At 58.0% G+C, this 13,338-nt stretch overlaps 2 protein-coding genes across 3 annotated transcripts; both read right to left on the bottom strand.

The window, feature by feature from the left end:
* Window positions 1–3,845: 3,845 nt before the first annotated feature.
* LOC148648563 (GTPase IMAP family member 4-like) lies at window positions 3,846–8,020 on the bottom strand. Of its 2 annotated transcripts, none has more exons than XM_088607090.1 (2): window positions 7,654–8,020; window positions 3,846–6,010 (listed from the first exon to the last, which is right to left on the bottom strand). In XM_088607090.1, exons 1-2 carry the CDS (start codon window positions 7,658–7,660, stop codon window positions 5,040–5,042), a joined length of 978 nt encoding a protein of 325 aa, XP_088463216.1. In that variant the 5' UTR covers window positions 7,661–8,020; the 3' UTR covers window positions 3,846–5,039. The 2 variants fall into 2 exon arrangements, with proteins under 2 accessions (XP_088463216.1, XP_088463217.1); XM_088607091.1 differs by lacking the exon at window positions 7,654–8,020 and adding an exon at window positions 7,205–7,635.
* Window positions 8,021–8,517: 497 nt separating this feature from the next.
* LOC148648562 (GTPase IMAP family member 9-like) lies at window positions 8,518–12,377 on the bottom strand. Its single transcript, XM_088607151.1, has 2 exons — window positions 11,803–12,377; window positions 8,518–9,409 (listed from the first exon to the last, which is right to left on the bottom strand). The coding sequence occupies exons 1-2, from the start codon at window positions 11,807–11,809 to the stop codon at window positions 8,817–8,819; spliced, it is 600 nt and encodes a 199-aa protein (XP_088463277.1). The 5' UTR covers window positions 11,810–12,377; the 3' UTR covers window positions 8,518–8,816.
* Window positions 12,378–13,338: the final 961 nt, after the last annotated feature.

Raw genomic sequence — 13,338 nt, 5'->3', positions numbered from 1 at the left:
CCTGCCGCCCCCTCTGCTCCTGTGCCCCCGAGTGCAGCTGGGGCCCGCTGGACCCGCCCCGCCCAGGGCCAGCCCCAGTGTGCTCCTGGCCTGTGGGAGAGAAGGGTCCGTCAGTCTCCTGTGTTCCCAGGACAGACCTGCGCGCAGACTGGGCTCCTCCTCTGGCCCTGCCTGCCCTGCAGCACGTCTCTCCCCTGGCCTAGACGCAGGTCCTGCTGCGGTCTGTCACTGTCACCCCCACTCCTGTCAGAGCCCTCTGCTCCTGCCCCGGGGGGGGCTCTCAGGACCTGCTCCTGCCCCGGGGGGGGACTCTCAGGACCTGCTCCTGCCCCAGGAGGGCTCTGCTCCTGCCCCAGGGGGGGCTCTCAGGACCTGCTCTGCCCCAGGGGGGCACTCAGGCTCTGCTCCTGCCCCAGGGGGGGCTCTCAGGCTCTGAGGAGGGGCTGGTGGGGGCAGTCAGGCCTCAGGCTGGGCTGCGTGCTGCAGGAGAACGAGTCCAGGAGCAGCGTGACCCAGACAGGCCGTCCAGATAGCAGGAGCCCTGGAGTCAGAAGCAGCGTCAGAGAGCCGAGGTCAGGGAGCCGGGAGACTGGCAGGCGCCGGCTCTGCCCCCTCGTGTCCGTGCGGAATCTCGGGAGCCCCAGCGCCGCGGGGCAGGAGGCCCTCCTGGGGCAGCCGGGGGGCAGGAGTCAGAGCCCACAGCGTCTCCGAGAGCCCAGACGGCTCAGCGGCTCTCGGCCCTCATGCAGCGGTCAGACCCTGGAATCCACCCTCTGGCCGCGCTCCTGCTCCTGCTCACTGAGAGCAGGTCTCGGTTCCGACGCCGTCACGTGTGTCCGTGGAACGACCTCCAAAACAAACCCTGTGCAGCATCACGCAGAGTCACCACCAACACCGAGTGCACCCCTGTCCGGGGCCGAGTCAGCGGTCGCAGGGTCGCCCCCTCTCGCACCCAGCGCGGTGACGTCAGAGGGACACTTCCCCGACCCCTCTTTACAGGGCAGTGACGTCGCGGCTCGGGTCACGTGTCTGCGGGGAGTCCCCAGCCGAGCCGGGTCTCTCTCCAACATGAATATTCCTTAACTGTTTTCAGAGCAAGGTTGTGTGAGGTGAGGGGGGCTGTCTGGTGTGTAAAACTCTTGGTTGCAGCATTGTGGGTGCTGTGGTTTAAAAGCTATTGGCTCATGAACAGCATTCTCCCTTCCCAGAGCATTGTGCCACATTCAATAGAAGCACAAGGAAAAGAGATTCAGAACTCAAAGCTGTGTCAGTCTTCTGTGTAAAAAAATCGGTTTGAACATCAGGGGAGCTGTTTTTAATACGCTGCTGAGTAAAGAATATGATTTTTTCTGCTGTCAGTAGTACTGTGAATCTAGTTGACCCTTACCTGAATGAAAACAGGACGTAAAGAAAGGGTTTTAGAAATCAAACAAAGCTGTACTCCCGTGCTTACAGACTGGAGTAATTGGAGACTGCGCTGTTCTGCTTCCTATGGTCATAGACGGGTTTTGCGCACGAAGCCGTATTGAACAGTATTTCTCGCGTTGTGAACGTGTGCACACAGCGGCCCCCCGGGCTCCAGTTAGTGCGTAATTACGCATCGATGAAAAACCGGAGGATTCAAAAAAGATAATTCGCTCACTGATAGTTTGATGTAGAGGCTGTGGGAATTTCCACAAGTCGTGGTCTTTAAAATGCGTTTGGTTTGAAGGCGTTCTGCGTTTCCATTGCGAAGATATGGACAAAATAATATTCGAGCGTGGTCAAAAAAATGTCATAAAAACGACGAAGTGAAGGCCGAGAAAGCATTCACCATGTAGTTTATACACAAAGCAAGTGTTTTCGTAACCCTAGGAGGTTTCGTGAAAGCGCTACAGGCGTGCCAAAATCGTTTTCGAACTTCAAGCTAACTACCGCGGTGGTGAACGTGGAGCAGAGGAGTTTGTTGTCGTTTGCACACGAACACTGGGACTCTCATCAGCGCTGATGTCGCACACAGTACCACAGACAACACCACACAGTACACTGTAGACAGCACGTTACAAACATCATCAGTCATAACGACAGAACAAGAAATAAATCTGTTGCGGTGAGAAACAACGGTAGACCACGCGAAAACTGCAGAGCGCAGACATGCCCGGAGCCTGAGGCAGGGGCAGTCGGCTGCTCAGGACGCAAAAGTGAGGATAAGTCATTGAGAAAAGTTACGGTTTTAAATATTCCGACAGTTTCCAGGACAAACGGCAGGCTCACCTCTGCAGCAGAGCCAGATGCCCATCTCTGAGCAGCCGGGCCGGTGTCCCAGGTGTCCAGGTGTGGAGCCGCTCGGACAGACGCGCTCTGGAGCGGGGACTGACTCACCTGCTCTCATTGGCCGCTCGCCACCACTCTGATTGGCCGAGCCGGCAAGAGGGGGCTGGGTTTACCAAGAACCCGGATTCAGGAGACGCACGTTTTCAACACCCGACTTTCTGCCCTGGCAAAATATCCCCATTTATCTTTAATTCTGTTGTTAAATTCTCACCGCCCACAGGGTGCCCGGCGTTGTGTTGTGGCAGACGTGCTGGAATCTGTCCTGGGTCCTTGTGTTTTCACAACAGTGTGGATCACGTGTGCTGACACACCCACCAAGGTCTTCCCGAAAATACAGTGACATTCGCACCCAGCACCGACCTCAGTCTTCAATCAGCGTCTCGTAGCTGTTTAAAGATCAGGACGTGTTTCTGGGACACAGCCAGAACAGCTTATAACAGTTCGAGCAAAGCTTCACCGGTCGCCAGGAGGAAAAAGTATTTTCTTCTTCCTCTTCAAAGTTCGACCCCTGAGCGCCTCGCCGGCGGAGAGCTGTCCTGGGCTGTAATCCAAAGCAGTTTTTACATGTTTGTCTACTTTTCATACAATTTGCTCACTCAGTAGATGTTTACGGGAGACTATTAGCACTAAGGAGAAAAAAAAAGTTCCGTTTAAACGAGGAACCATTTATTTTAAACGCAAGAATTATGACTTTTGCTTTTAAACCCATTATTATCTCCCTTAAAGGTGTTGTTTGTTTTCTCCGTAGCGCTAACAGGCGTCTGTAGGAGGTTCTAATTGTGGTCTGGGTCTTGCTGCAACAGTGCACCACAACATTGAAGTTTCTGCTTTTCGGCCCGATTATACCTCCGTGGAGGCGGCGGTGAATATAGTAGTTCAGTAGTTCATGCGCAGGCTGCAAAGGGACAAGTAACAGGTTCATTCCCTGCTGAAAAGAGAAGACAACACAACGTTTCGGCCGTGGAGCCTTCTTCAGGTGTGAGACGGCTCCACGGCCGAAACGTTGTGTTTTCTTTCTTCTCTTTTCAGCAGGGAATAAACCTATTTTTCCAGTGAATATAATGCGACCACTGTCGCCAATCGGCCTCGGCAGTTTGTAATAATTCAGGTCCCTAAAACTGTTCAAGCCCCAGTCTGGTCTTTATCAAGCACAACTGCCATCTGGTGGCTAAAGGGCGTTATGACATGACCCGGGCGAATACTTCCACAGGGTGTGTGGGATCCTAATTCAGCGCTCTGCAGCCTGTGAGGTTAACAACCCAAGGGATGTTTTTAGAGAAGGGATCCCCAGTCCGTGTCCTGGGGAACCCCAATCCAGCTAGTCTTTAAGGGTGAACTGGAAGAAGAAAGGAATCTGCTCGAGAGCCCTCCGGTCCTTAAGGGCTGAAGAGCACTTTTAATTTGAGTCCTAAATGATCTCTAAATGATTTAATTTAACCCAGATTTAATTTAAGGTAAAGTGCTTTTTAAAAAAAAAACAGGATCACAGACGTTAAACACTGTGTGAGTGAATGCACGACAAATGCATGAGATATATATAATAATATACCTTTATTGCGCATTGATACACGTACAATATGTGCAAAAGACAGTATTTCATCGAGGTCTACAGAAAGAGGAGGATAAGCATCTGGAACACAACCCTGAATCAGAAGCTCAACCCGTCTCACTGCGTCAGCTGCTCCGGAGAACTCATCCCGCTGTTTCCAGAAGGATTCTGGAGCTCCGGAGCTTCAGCAGCCTGGTCGAGCAGAACAGACGCACACACCCCCCACCACTCTCAGTGTAAAGAAGTGCCTCATGATCTCGGTGCCAGAGGATAAGTTTGGAAGCGTCTCCCTGTCCCTCTGAGAGCAGAGCTGCGCGACAGCGGAGGGGTCAGACGGAGGGCAGAGTCAGAGTTTCTTTCACCGCTGACCAGAGGGGCTTGCGTACCCCAGGCGGCGACTGGCCGGCTCTGCAAAGGTGTCGCTGCTCATTCAAGCTTCAGGGTCTTGCTCTCTGAGGGCAGACCGGCTGGTGTGTGTCAACACCCTGCCAATTACTATAATGACACAGGGTCCCCCAATGAGCAGAGCTCAGGTTCCTCCAGAAGACCCCCAAACCCCCCTGGAGCCGCAGCTCTCGGGGTTAGAGTGACCCCGCAGCTCTGCTGGCCTCAACGGGCGGAGCAGCCCTCAGGAGGAAGCCCAGCCCTCAGGAGGAAGCCCAGGCGTTCTGGAGGAAGCTGCAGCCCCGCGGGCGGATGGGACGTGTGTAAGGGTGAGGGCACTAAGGGCTAACGGGCTCTAAGGCACGGGTACGTCTCGCCGCGCTGTCCTCCGGGCACTGACCGCCCTGCGGCCTGGCCAGCGGTCAGTCTCGCCTGGCCGGACTGGCAGGGAGAGCTGCTCGAGAGCTGAAAGCAACGACTCAGGACACACGGGCACAGGAGCCACAGCTGCAGGGGGTCCCCAGGGGAGGCACGGGGGGAACCCCTCTGCACTGGACAGCTGTTTCAGACTACAGATCCTCTAGACTGGGGGGTCCCAGCTCTGGAGCTGGGGGTCCTGACGGTTTTCATCAGCGGATGAAGGCTGTGGACGGGGGGCCCCCCCACCCCCTGAGGACACACAGAGCACCTGCTGGCTTCTGCCCCCCCGGGGCCGGAGCGGGGAGCCCCAGAGCCGCCCCAGCGGATCCCCCTGTCCCGGGCCGGACCCGCCCCGACCCCCCTCCCCCACCTCCTATTTGACCTTGGTCACCACGTCCACGATGTTCAGGTCCTTGAAGGCCAGTTTCAGAACGGTCAGCACGGCCTCCAGGGGGCTCTCGGCCTCGGCCCCCGCGCTGCCCCCCAGCAGCCCCCCCAGCGCGGCGCCCCCCAGCGGGCCCAGCACGGCGGCCGGCGGGCACACGGGCGAGAGCACCGCGCCCGCCACCGTGCCCACCAGGGCGCCCAGGATGGCGCCGGCCGAGGCGGCGATGGAGATCTTGGAGATCCTCCCGAACAGCCTCCTCTTGGCCTTCCGGCGGCCCTCGGCGGGGTCGGGGGGCGCCGCGCCCGGGGGGGTGCCCGCCCCGCCGGCCTGCTCGCGCCGCAGGGCCTCGTCCACCGCCTGGTACACGGGGTTGGTGTAGTGGCCGCCGTTGTCCCGCGCCAGGCGCTCCAGCTTGCCCAGCAGGGCGACGGCCTGCGCGCGCTCGCCCTCGGCGCGGTTGTTGAAGACGTGGTAGCGCCCCCCGCAGCGCCCCACCAGCTCGCGCAGGTGCTCGTCGCGCTGGAAGAACTGCTCCACGCTCTTCCTGCGCAGGTAGTCCCCGCGGGTGAACAGCACCAGCGCGTAGCGCAGCGCCTCCTCACCGAACAGCGCCAGGATCTTCCTCACCGCCTCCCGCTCCTCCTCCTCGTAGGGCCCAACCTTCACCACCAGCAGGAAGGCGTGGGGCCCCGGCGCGGCCAGCACCAGGCAGCGCACGGCCTCCCTCTTCACCTCCTCCTCTGCCAGCCGCGTGTCGAAGAAGCCGGGCGTGTCGATCACGGTGACCGGCCGGCCGCCCAGCTGCTCCGTGTGCATGGCGCACTCCCGCGTCACCGAGCCGGGGCTGGCCTCCGCCCGGAACACCGGCCGGCCCAGCAGCGTGTTCCCCGAGCTGCTCCGGCCCGCGCCCGTGATGCCCAGCAGCACGATGCGCAGCTCCCGGTCCTCGCTGGCGTCTGGGGGGGAGAGGACGTGAGGATCTGCTGCAGCGCAGGCCGGGAGAGAGAACATGCGTGTGTGTGTGTGTGTGTGTGTGTGTGTGTGTGTGTGTGTGTGTGACCGCGAGAGACCGTGAGAGAGAGACACACGTCATCTCGACGCTCAAAAGGAAAACAGCAAGTGCCTTTAACGGTAATTTGAACCCCACAGCCACCGAGGAAACTGCCTTTACTGACTGCTTGGACAGGAGACCGGCTGGACTGTGGCGGGGTCACTGGTCTCGAGTCCCGGGTTCGAATCCAGAGTGGGATCCTTCTGTGTGGAGTCTGCATGCTCCCATTCCCTCCCACCCCCCATATTTTCCCCAGGAGTCCAAAGGCATGCTGGGTCGACAACCCGCTCCTCTGCTGTTGTTCTTGGGACAGACTTTCATCTCTGACATAGCTCTCCTCAGTGTATCTCACGTCAGCAAAACCCCAGACATTCTTACAGTGTATCTGGGGGGAAAACGTCAATGTGAAATCCATCCATCCTTTTTCGAACCAATACAGGGCTGTGGGGGGGAGCCGGAGCCTATCCCAGCAAGCACCGGGCACACACTGACACAGACACACACACACGGGCACCAGGGGAGTCAATGCTAAGCACCGCGCCACCGTGCCGCCCTGTGCAATATCGATACCGGTGCTTTTCCAGGAGGGGAGTCTGCCCTGGTGTCGCCCGTTTCCCCTCCTGCCCACTAGGTGGCACCAGACACCGGAGATCAGCTACTGGAGGCCCGAGCCGGTGACGCAGTGATGCGCAGCTTTAGTGTGCTGAACTTGAGATACTCTTTTCAGTAGCAGTTAAGAGGAACGTTATTTGCATGAATTAAAGGTCATGCACAGTCACTGAATGCTTTATAACTGTGATGCAGCTCTCGATATGCATTTCCAGACGCCGTGTTAATAAAAAAAAAGACTGAAAGGCGCGTTAAAGATTGAAGTGTGTTTTGGCTGCAGTCGCGCGGTTCTGCAATGCTCGAGTTCGGACTGGGTTCGGGAGCCGCAAACCGGATCCGATGTGCGTGCTCTGACGGCGAACGCGTTTTTCTTTCTGTGATCACGGTTTCGGCCGTCCACGATACATGCTGTCCCTCCCAAAGGTGCCACTGCCCTGGAATCTGCCCGTGAAGGACACACCTCGGTCATAATGTGCAGTATTTGCCTCACCGGTATCATGATTGCTTGCATCTCCAATATTCGGGATAATTCACCGCCTGTCCACACAGACAAAACCGTACTCTAGGCTCAGGTCTACAGTAGGTCTGGGCACGCCCAGCCGGGATTAACACGAGCTGCGTGCCGGTTTTGATCGGGTTTAGCAAACAACCTGAACATTTTTATTTCATGGAATGGCTGTGCTCTGCTCTTCTAGGTCTCGTTTTTGCGAGACGCGTCTCTGTTATATTCTGTACTTCGCTTCCTGGAGTCCCCGGACGACTGCTGCCGCATCGTTATCGTCTTATTATTGTGCTCCTCCGGCAGCCATCTTACACTGAAGTCTCCATTTGAGCGAGCGCAGATGTGCGTCAGCCGGCCGAACCGCTCCTCCTGCTCAGCTCACAGGAGCAGCTCATCACAGATGATGGGCTCAGGGGCTGCGGCACAGGAAAACTCACCTGCCATCTTTGCACAGGGTCCGAGTCCCGTTCCTGGAGGAGCGGCGAGCTGAGAGGCAGTTCGGTGTGTGTGTGTGTGAGTCGGTGTTGAGCGGAGAGTTTACTGGGTGGGTGTGTGTTCAGCGTTCAGCGTGCAGATCGAGAGTTTACTGGGTGTGTCAGCGCTGAGGAGTGAGGTTGTGTGTGTGTCAGTGTTGTGGAGTGAGAGAGTTTGTGTCAGAGGTGAGAGTGAGTGTGTGTGTCAGCACTGAGGAGTGAGAGTGTGTGTGTGGAGGTGCTTCATCCCACATGAGTTTGCAATTTAAACAAACCTTTGTCACTTTGGGCTGCTTAGTTTCAGTTCAGACCCAGCTCTGAGCTGGTTTTTCTGGACAGTTTCCTCCCTCTCCTCAGCCTGGAGACACAGAAACTGAACACGAACAACCAGCTTCTGCACCATCACGGGGTATCCCCTCCTGAATCTCCCCCAGTACCCCCTCCTGAATCACCCCCAGTACCCCCTCTCTCCTGCAGCCTGGGGGTATTCCCTCCTGAATCACCCCCAGTACCCCCTCTCTCCTGCAGCCTGGGGGTATCCCCTCCTGAATCTCCCCCAGTACCCCCTCTCTCCTGCAGGCTCTGGGGGTATTCCCTCCTGAATCACCCCCAGTACCCCCTCTCTCCTGCAGCCTGGGGGTATCCCCTCCTGAATCTCCCCCAGTACCCCCTCTCTCCTGCAGGCTCTGGGGCCGCAGTGTCGGCGGGTTCAGTCCAGCTGTGCTCCGATTGGCCTCACCGAGCTGCTCGTTCCCAGTTCCCAGTTCCCCACTCTCCCCTCTCCCGCAGACCAGCTCCTACAGGCTGTGTCATCCCGACGGCGACTGCTTTTCAAAAAAAGTTTCCTCCATTTATTTTTGTAGTATTTTAACAGAAAAAGGTAAATCTCCATATACATAATATATATATATAAATCTGCAGTTTATCAAACAGGGTTTCCACAAGAAGAAAAACGGATCCAGAAGCAGAAACCGCCCTGTGCAATGGTTGGTGGCGATGACGTCATGCGACAGTGACATCATGGCGATGACATCACATGACTATGGCATCATGCCGATGACATCACAGCGGGAGTTCTAGTCTCTCATTAGCTGTAGAGGCAGGAGGTTAATGAGCGTAAATGAGCGCTAATTAGCCTTGAACTCGCGGCCGTTCTCCCTGTTCTCCCTCACCATGTCGTCGACGATCCTCAGCAGCTCTGTGACCTGGGCGGGGGCGAGCTCCTCGTCCTCGTTGACGAAGAACAGGTGCCGGTGGCCGCACGCCTGCACCAGCGCCTGCAGGTGCTCGTTCTCCTGGACGAAGTCCCCCCGGGTCCTGTCCCCCAGCTGGTCGGCCTTGGTGAGGAGCACCACGGTGTAGCGGAGCACGTCCTCTCCGAACAGCTCCCTGACCCGCTCCGCCACCTGCCGCCGGCTCTCCGTGTAGCGGTCGTCCGCGGGCACGGCCAGCAGGAAGGCGTGGGGCCCCGGGGCGCTCAGCGACAGGCACCTCCTCATGGTCTGGACCTCCTCCCCGGACAGCTGCCTCCCGGACAGCCCCGGCGTGTCCACCACGGTCACCCTGCGGCCCCGCACCAGCCGGCTGGCCCTCTCGCAGGCCGTGGTGACCGAGCTGGAGCTGATGTCCGCCGTGAACACCTCCTCTCCCAGGATGGTGTTTCCTGAGCTGCTCTTGCCAGCCCCGGTCTTGCCCACCACCACCAGCCTCAGCTCACGCCCTGCGGGAGACAGACGGTGCCGTGACAGCAGCTGCAGCAGCTGCAAGAGCAGCAACAACTGCAAGAGCAGCAACTGCAGCAGCTGCAAGAGCAGCAACAACTGCAAGAGCAGCAACTGCAGCAACTGCAAGAGCAGCCACAACTGCAAGAGCAACAACTGCAGCAGCTGCAAGAGCAGCCACAACTGCAAGAGCAACAACTGCAGCAACTGCAAGAGCAGCAACAACTGCAAGAGCAACAACTGCAGGTAGCTGCAAGAGCAGCAACTACACCAACAGCAGCAACTGGAACAGCAACAGGAACTGCAACAGTGAGAGCTACCGCAACACTTCCCATCATCCTCCAGCGCGCTGGTGCCTGATTCCCCTCCACGGGGGAGACTCGGGGGACCCCAGTCCCAGTCCGTCACCAGAACACGGTCTGATTCTTCGGACCCGGGACCGGCGGTGCCCGTGAGTCTCCTGCAGCCAGTACGGCTCTAGAGTCTGTGTCATGAGTTTAGTCCCCTGTGCCCCCTCATACCCGTCTTAATTGCTCTTAACACTGCATGTCAAACTGCACATTCATACACTGTGCAAATACTAATACCTCTGAACAGAATAAGAATACTTCCTGACCCGGCTGTCAGAAACGTGCTCACGGTGGCCACAGCCGCAGTCAGACAAACGCAGCGATTTCCAGAGCAGTGTCTGCAGTGACTCACAAGACTCTCTAGTTTTCCTCAGCACAATAACCTGCTCAGTGACCCCCCAGGGCAACGTGCCCCCCATGTGACGGTGCAGGGGGGTGGTTGAGTTCAGGTTTCAGCGGGGTGGGGCAGAATCGTGGAGCGTCAGTGTGCTGATCGCGCGCAGGCACAGTGTGCCAGCTCGTTACCTGCATCCTGGCTGTGTGTGCGCACACCCTTCCCACGGGAATTACCCAGGGAGCTGTTCCACGCCAGACCCCCATGGAAGAATCCCTCAGGGATCCTGAGTCACGCTGAGCTCGAACCTGAGCCCGCTGTGGAAGAGGACTCTGACCAGCAGGCCCCAGCAGGTGCAGGGCTGCGCCCAGAGTACTCTGGAGAGAGACCTGGACACTGTGAGCCTGTCCCCTGGAGAGAGACCTGGACACTGTGAGCCTGTCCCCTGGAGAGAGACCTGGACGCAGTGAGCCTGTCCCCTGGAGAGAGACCTGGACGCAGTGAGCCTGTCCTGGGGGGGAGCCCAGCAGCAGGGCAGGCAGCCAGGCTGGTGGGGCAGCACAAGCACCCCTCTCTGGAAGGCCTGGGATAAAAGAGCTCTGGCACGCGTTCCCGAGAACCGTCCCAGGGCATCGTGGACGGAGGGGCTCTCCTGCTCTTTCCCAGCCTCCTGCTGTGCCGGAGTCCAGCCCTCCTGGGTCTCCCCGGCTGAGGGAACCAGAAGCCGGAGGGACCCCCCAGGCACAGGCAGGAAACACTCCAGCTGGTGGTCGCCATGGACACAGAGCCCCTCCCCCTGGAGACGGGGGGGGGGAGGGGATGGCTGAGCTCCGGAACTGCGCTATATTCCTGCTCCAGCTGACGGTTGCTAGTGACGATGAACTCCTCCCCCTCCCGCTGTCCTGCAGGGGGAGGGGCTGTATGACTGCTGGCACAGAAACACACTCCTGGCTCCTGTTTTCCATAAGGAGCTTCCCAATGGGAAAGGGAGGCGAGGAATGGTGAAGACCAGCTCCTCCCCCTCTCCTACAGGAGCTGCACGAGGCTGAAGAGAACGGTGGCCACCCTCTGAACTGCAGGCTCTCCGTCTCCAGCGGAAAGCAGGCTGGACTCTCACCACACCCTTTCCGGTTTCTCCATCGCTACAGCCCAGGAGACTCCAGGACAGCAGGGAGAATCTGAGTCCTGCTCAGCAGCACACGGAGCCCGACCAGAACCGGGTCGGCGCGCGGCTCTGAACAGGCTGTGCCGCGTGTCAGCGGGCCTGACAGAGCAGCTCTTTGTTCTCAATCCGCGCAGGAAAGAGGAAGCAGAGAGACGCACAGGCAGGAGGAAACAGCCCTCAGATCGCACTGCTGCCTCTCCAGGTGCTGCTGCAGCTCGTTCTGCCCCAGTCTGCCCCAGTCTGCCCCCTGGCTCTGCCCCCCCACCAGGCAGAGCAGCCTGGAGACCATGAAGAAGAGGCCCTGTGCCCTGAACGTCTCACACCCTCTCTGCCCTGAACACAGACACTCTCCACCGTGACGCCACACTGCCTGAATGAACAAGCCACACCAGAGCACTGGACACAGCTGTGTGCATCCAGACCACCACTACAGCCAATCTCTCAGCCTGGGCAGGACAGGGGCTCAGACTGCAGCCCCACTAAAGTCTACACCGTCTACAGGCTGGCTCGGAGCTCCTCAGACTCAAGCAGAAGACCACTGACCTGCCATAGTGCCTGCGGTGCTCCTGAGCCGGGGAGAGGGTGCTGTCCGTGTGGCGCAGGAGACGGGTGCTCAGTGCGTCTGGGCGCGCTCAGCCAGAGAGCAGGCAGGCAGAGCAGGTCCTGAGCGCAGGATTGCGGTCTCCGAGAGATTTCGGTTCTAGCCCTTGTTTATCAGAAAGGGAGGCAGGTCCACAGGAGTCCGCCCTCTGACGTAGCTCTGTCCTCCCTCCCCCTGGACTAGTCTGCAGGCAAATGAGCTCCTGGATTGTGTAGACAGAGGTTGGTGAGCAGCGAGAAGAGATGACGTGGCAGACGTCACGGGGAGGGACTGTCAGGCTGGTCTTCCTCTTTCTGTGCCAGGCTCACAGCTCCGCACACTGGCCCACACTGCCTCTCTGCCTCGCCTGCCAGTCCCTCAGTTCTAATCAGGACCCCACACTGCCTCCATCCCTCTGTTACAGAGTCTCAGCTCCAGCAGCTGGGCCTCTGTGCCTCACTCTCTCAAAATCCCAGGACTGTAACTGTAATGTCCCACACTGCCTCTCTCCTTCCTAATATCTCAGCTCTACCCACTGTCCCACACTGCCTCCCTCTCTCTCAGCTCTACCCACTGTCCCACACTCCCTCTCTCTCAGCTCTACCCACTGGCCCACCCTACCTCCCTCTCTCCCAGTGTTTCCTGTTTTTTTGTGGTTGGATCTCAGATCTGAATGGAGGCACCTGTTCCTCTTGTCAAATGCCACTCCTAACACAACAGTCTTCTGATTTTAGAGTCGATTAAAAACCAACAAACTGAAGGACAGAATGTGTTCACTCTCCTCCTGGACGACTACTCCACACCCCTCCACTGAAAGAGTTCCGTTCCTCCAGCCCCTTGATTGGTGTACAGATCCTACTAATAATCAATTAGCTAATGAGCAGTGGGACACTCCAGCGATGGGACAGACTGGAGGGGCTGCAGGCTGAGCAGACTTGTTTTAATCAACAGATACAATTGGTTTAAGAAGGTGAAAACAGTGGTGTTTTCAGGGCTTTTCCACTCATCAATGACCCAGTTTTTATCTGCTAGACCAGGATTGGCCAGCCCTGCTCCTGGGGAGCCCCAGTCCAGCAGGTTTAGGGGTCACCCCTGGAATCACTGGTTTCCGAACACTTGGGACAATTTCCCTTTGAGCGGCGAAGCAGCTCAGGGCTGATCTGGAGTGAAAACACTAGCACCCTGCAGCCACTGCTCCTGACCTAACCACACCCCTCAACGGACCAGAGCTCGCCAGAGGCGGTTCTGTGCCACCGGTCCCAGCCTGCGGGTTCTGTTTCCTCTCGGGAACACGCAGGGACGAGTGCGCCTCCGCTGATCCACTGATGCGTCTGTCTTTCTTTCAGACGGGCCCCGAGCACGCTCCCTCCGGCGCCCCCGTTTACAGATTTTTGGATCCTTTTTCTGCTTTGTGTTAATTAATGTTGAATTTGACTTGAAAAATAGCTCCCTCAGTGCGGGTCTCTGCACAGCAGAGGCAGATTCGTGTTTCTGGTCCC

The sequence above is a fragment of the Lepisosteus platostomus genome, chromosome 14 (assembly GCF_059453375.1).
Source record: "Lepisosteus platostomus isolate fLepPlt1 chromosome 14, fLepPlt1.hap1, whole genome shotgun sequence".
Lineage (NCBI taxonomy): Eukaryota > Metazoa > Chordata > Actinopteri > Semionotiformes > Lepisosteidae > Lepisosteus > Lepisosteus platostomus.
The sequence above is the reverse complement of the archived record's forward strand: the minus strand, read 5'-3'. Positions and strand labels throughout refer to the sequence as shown.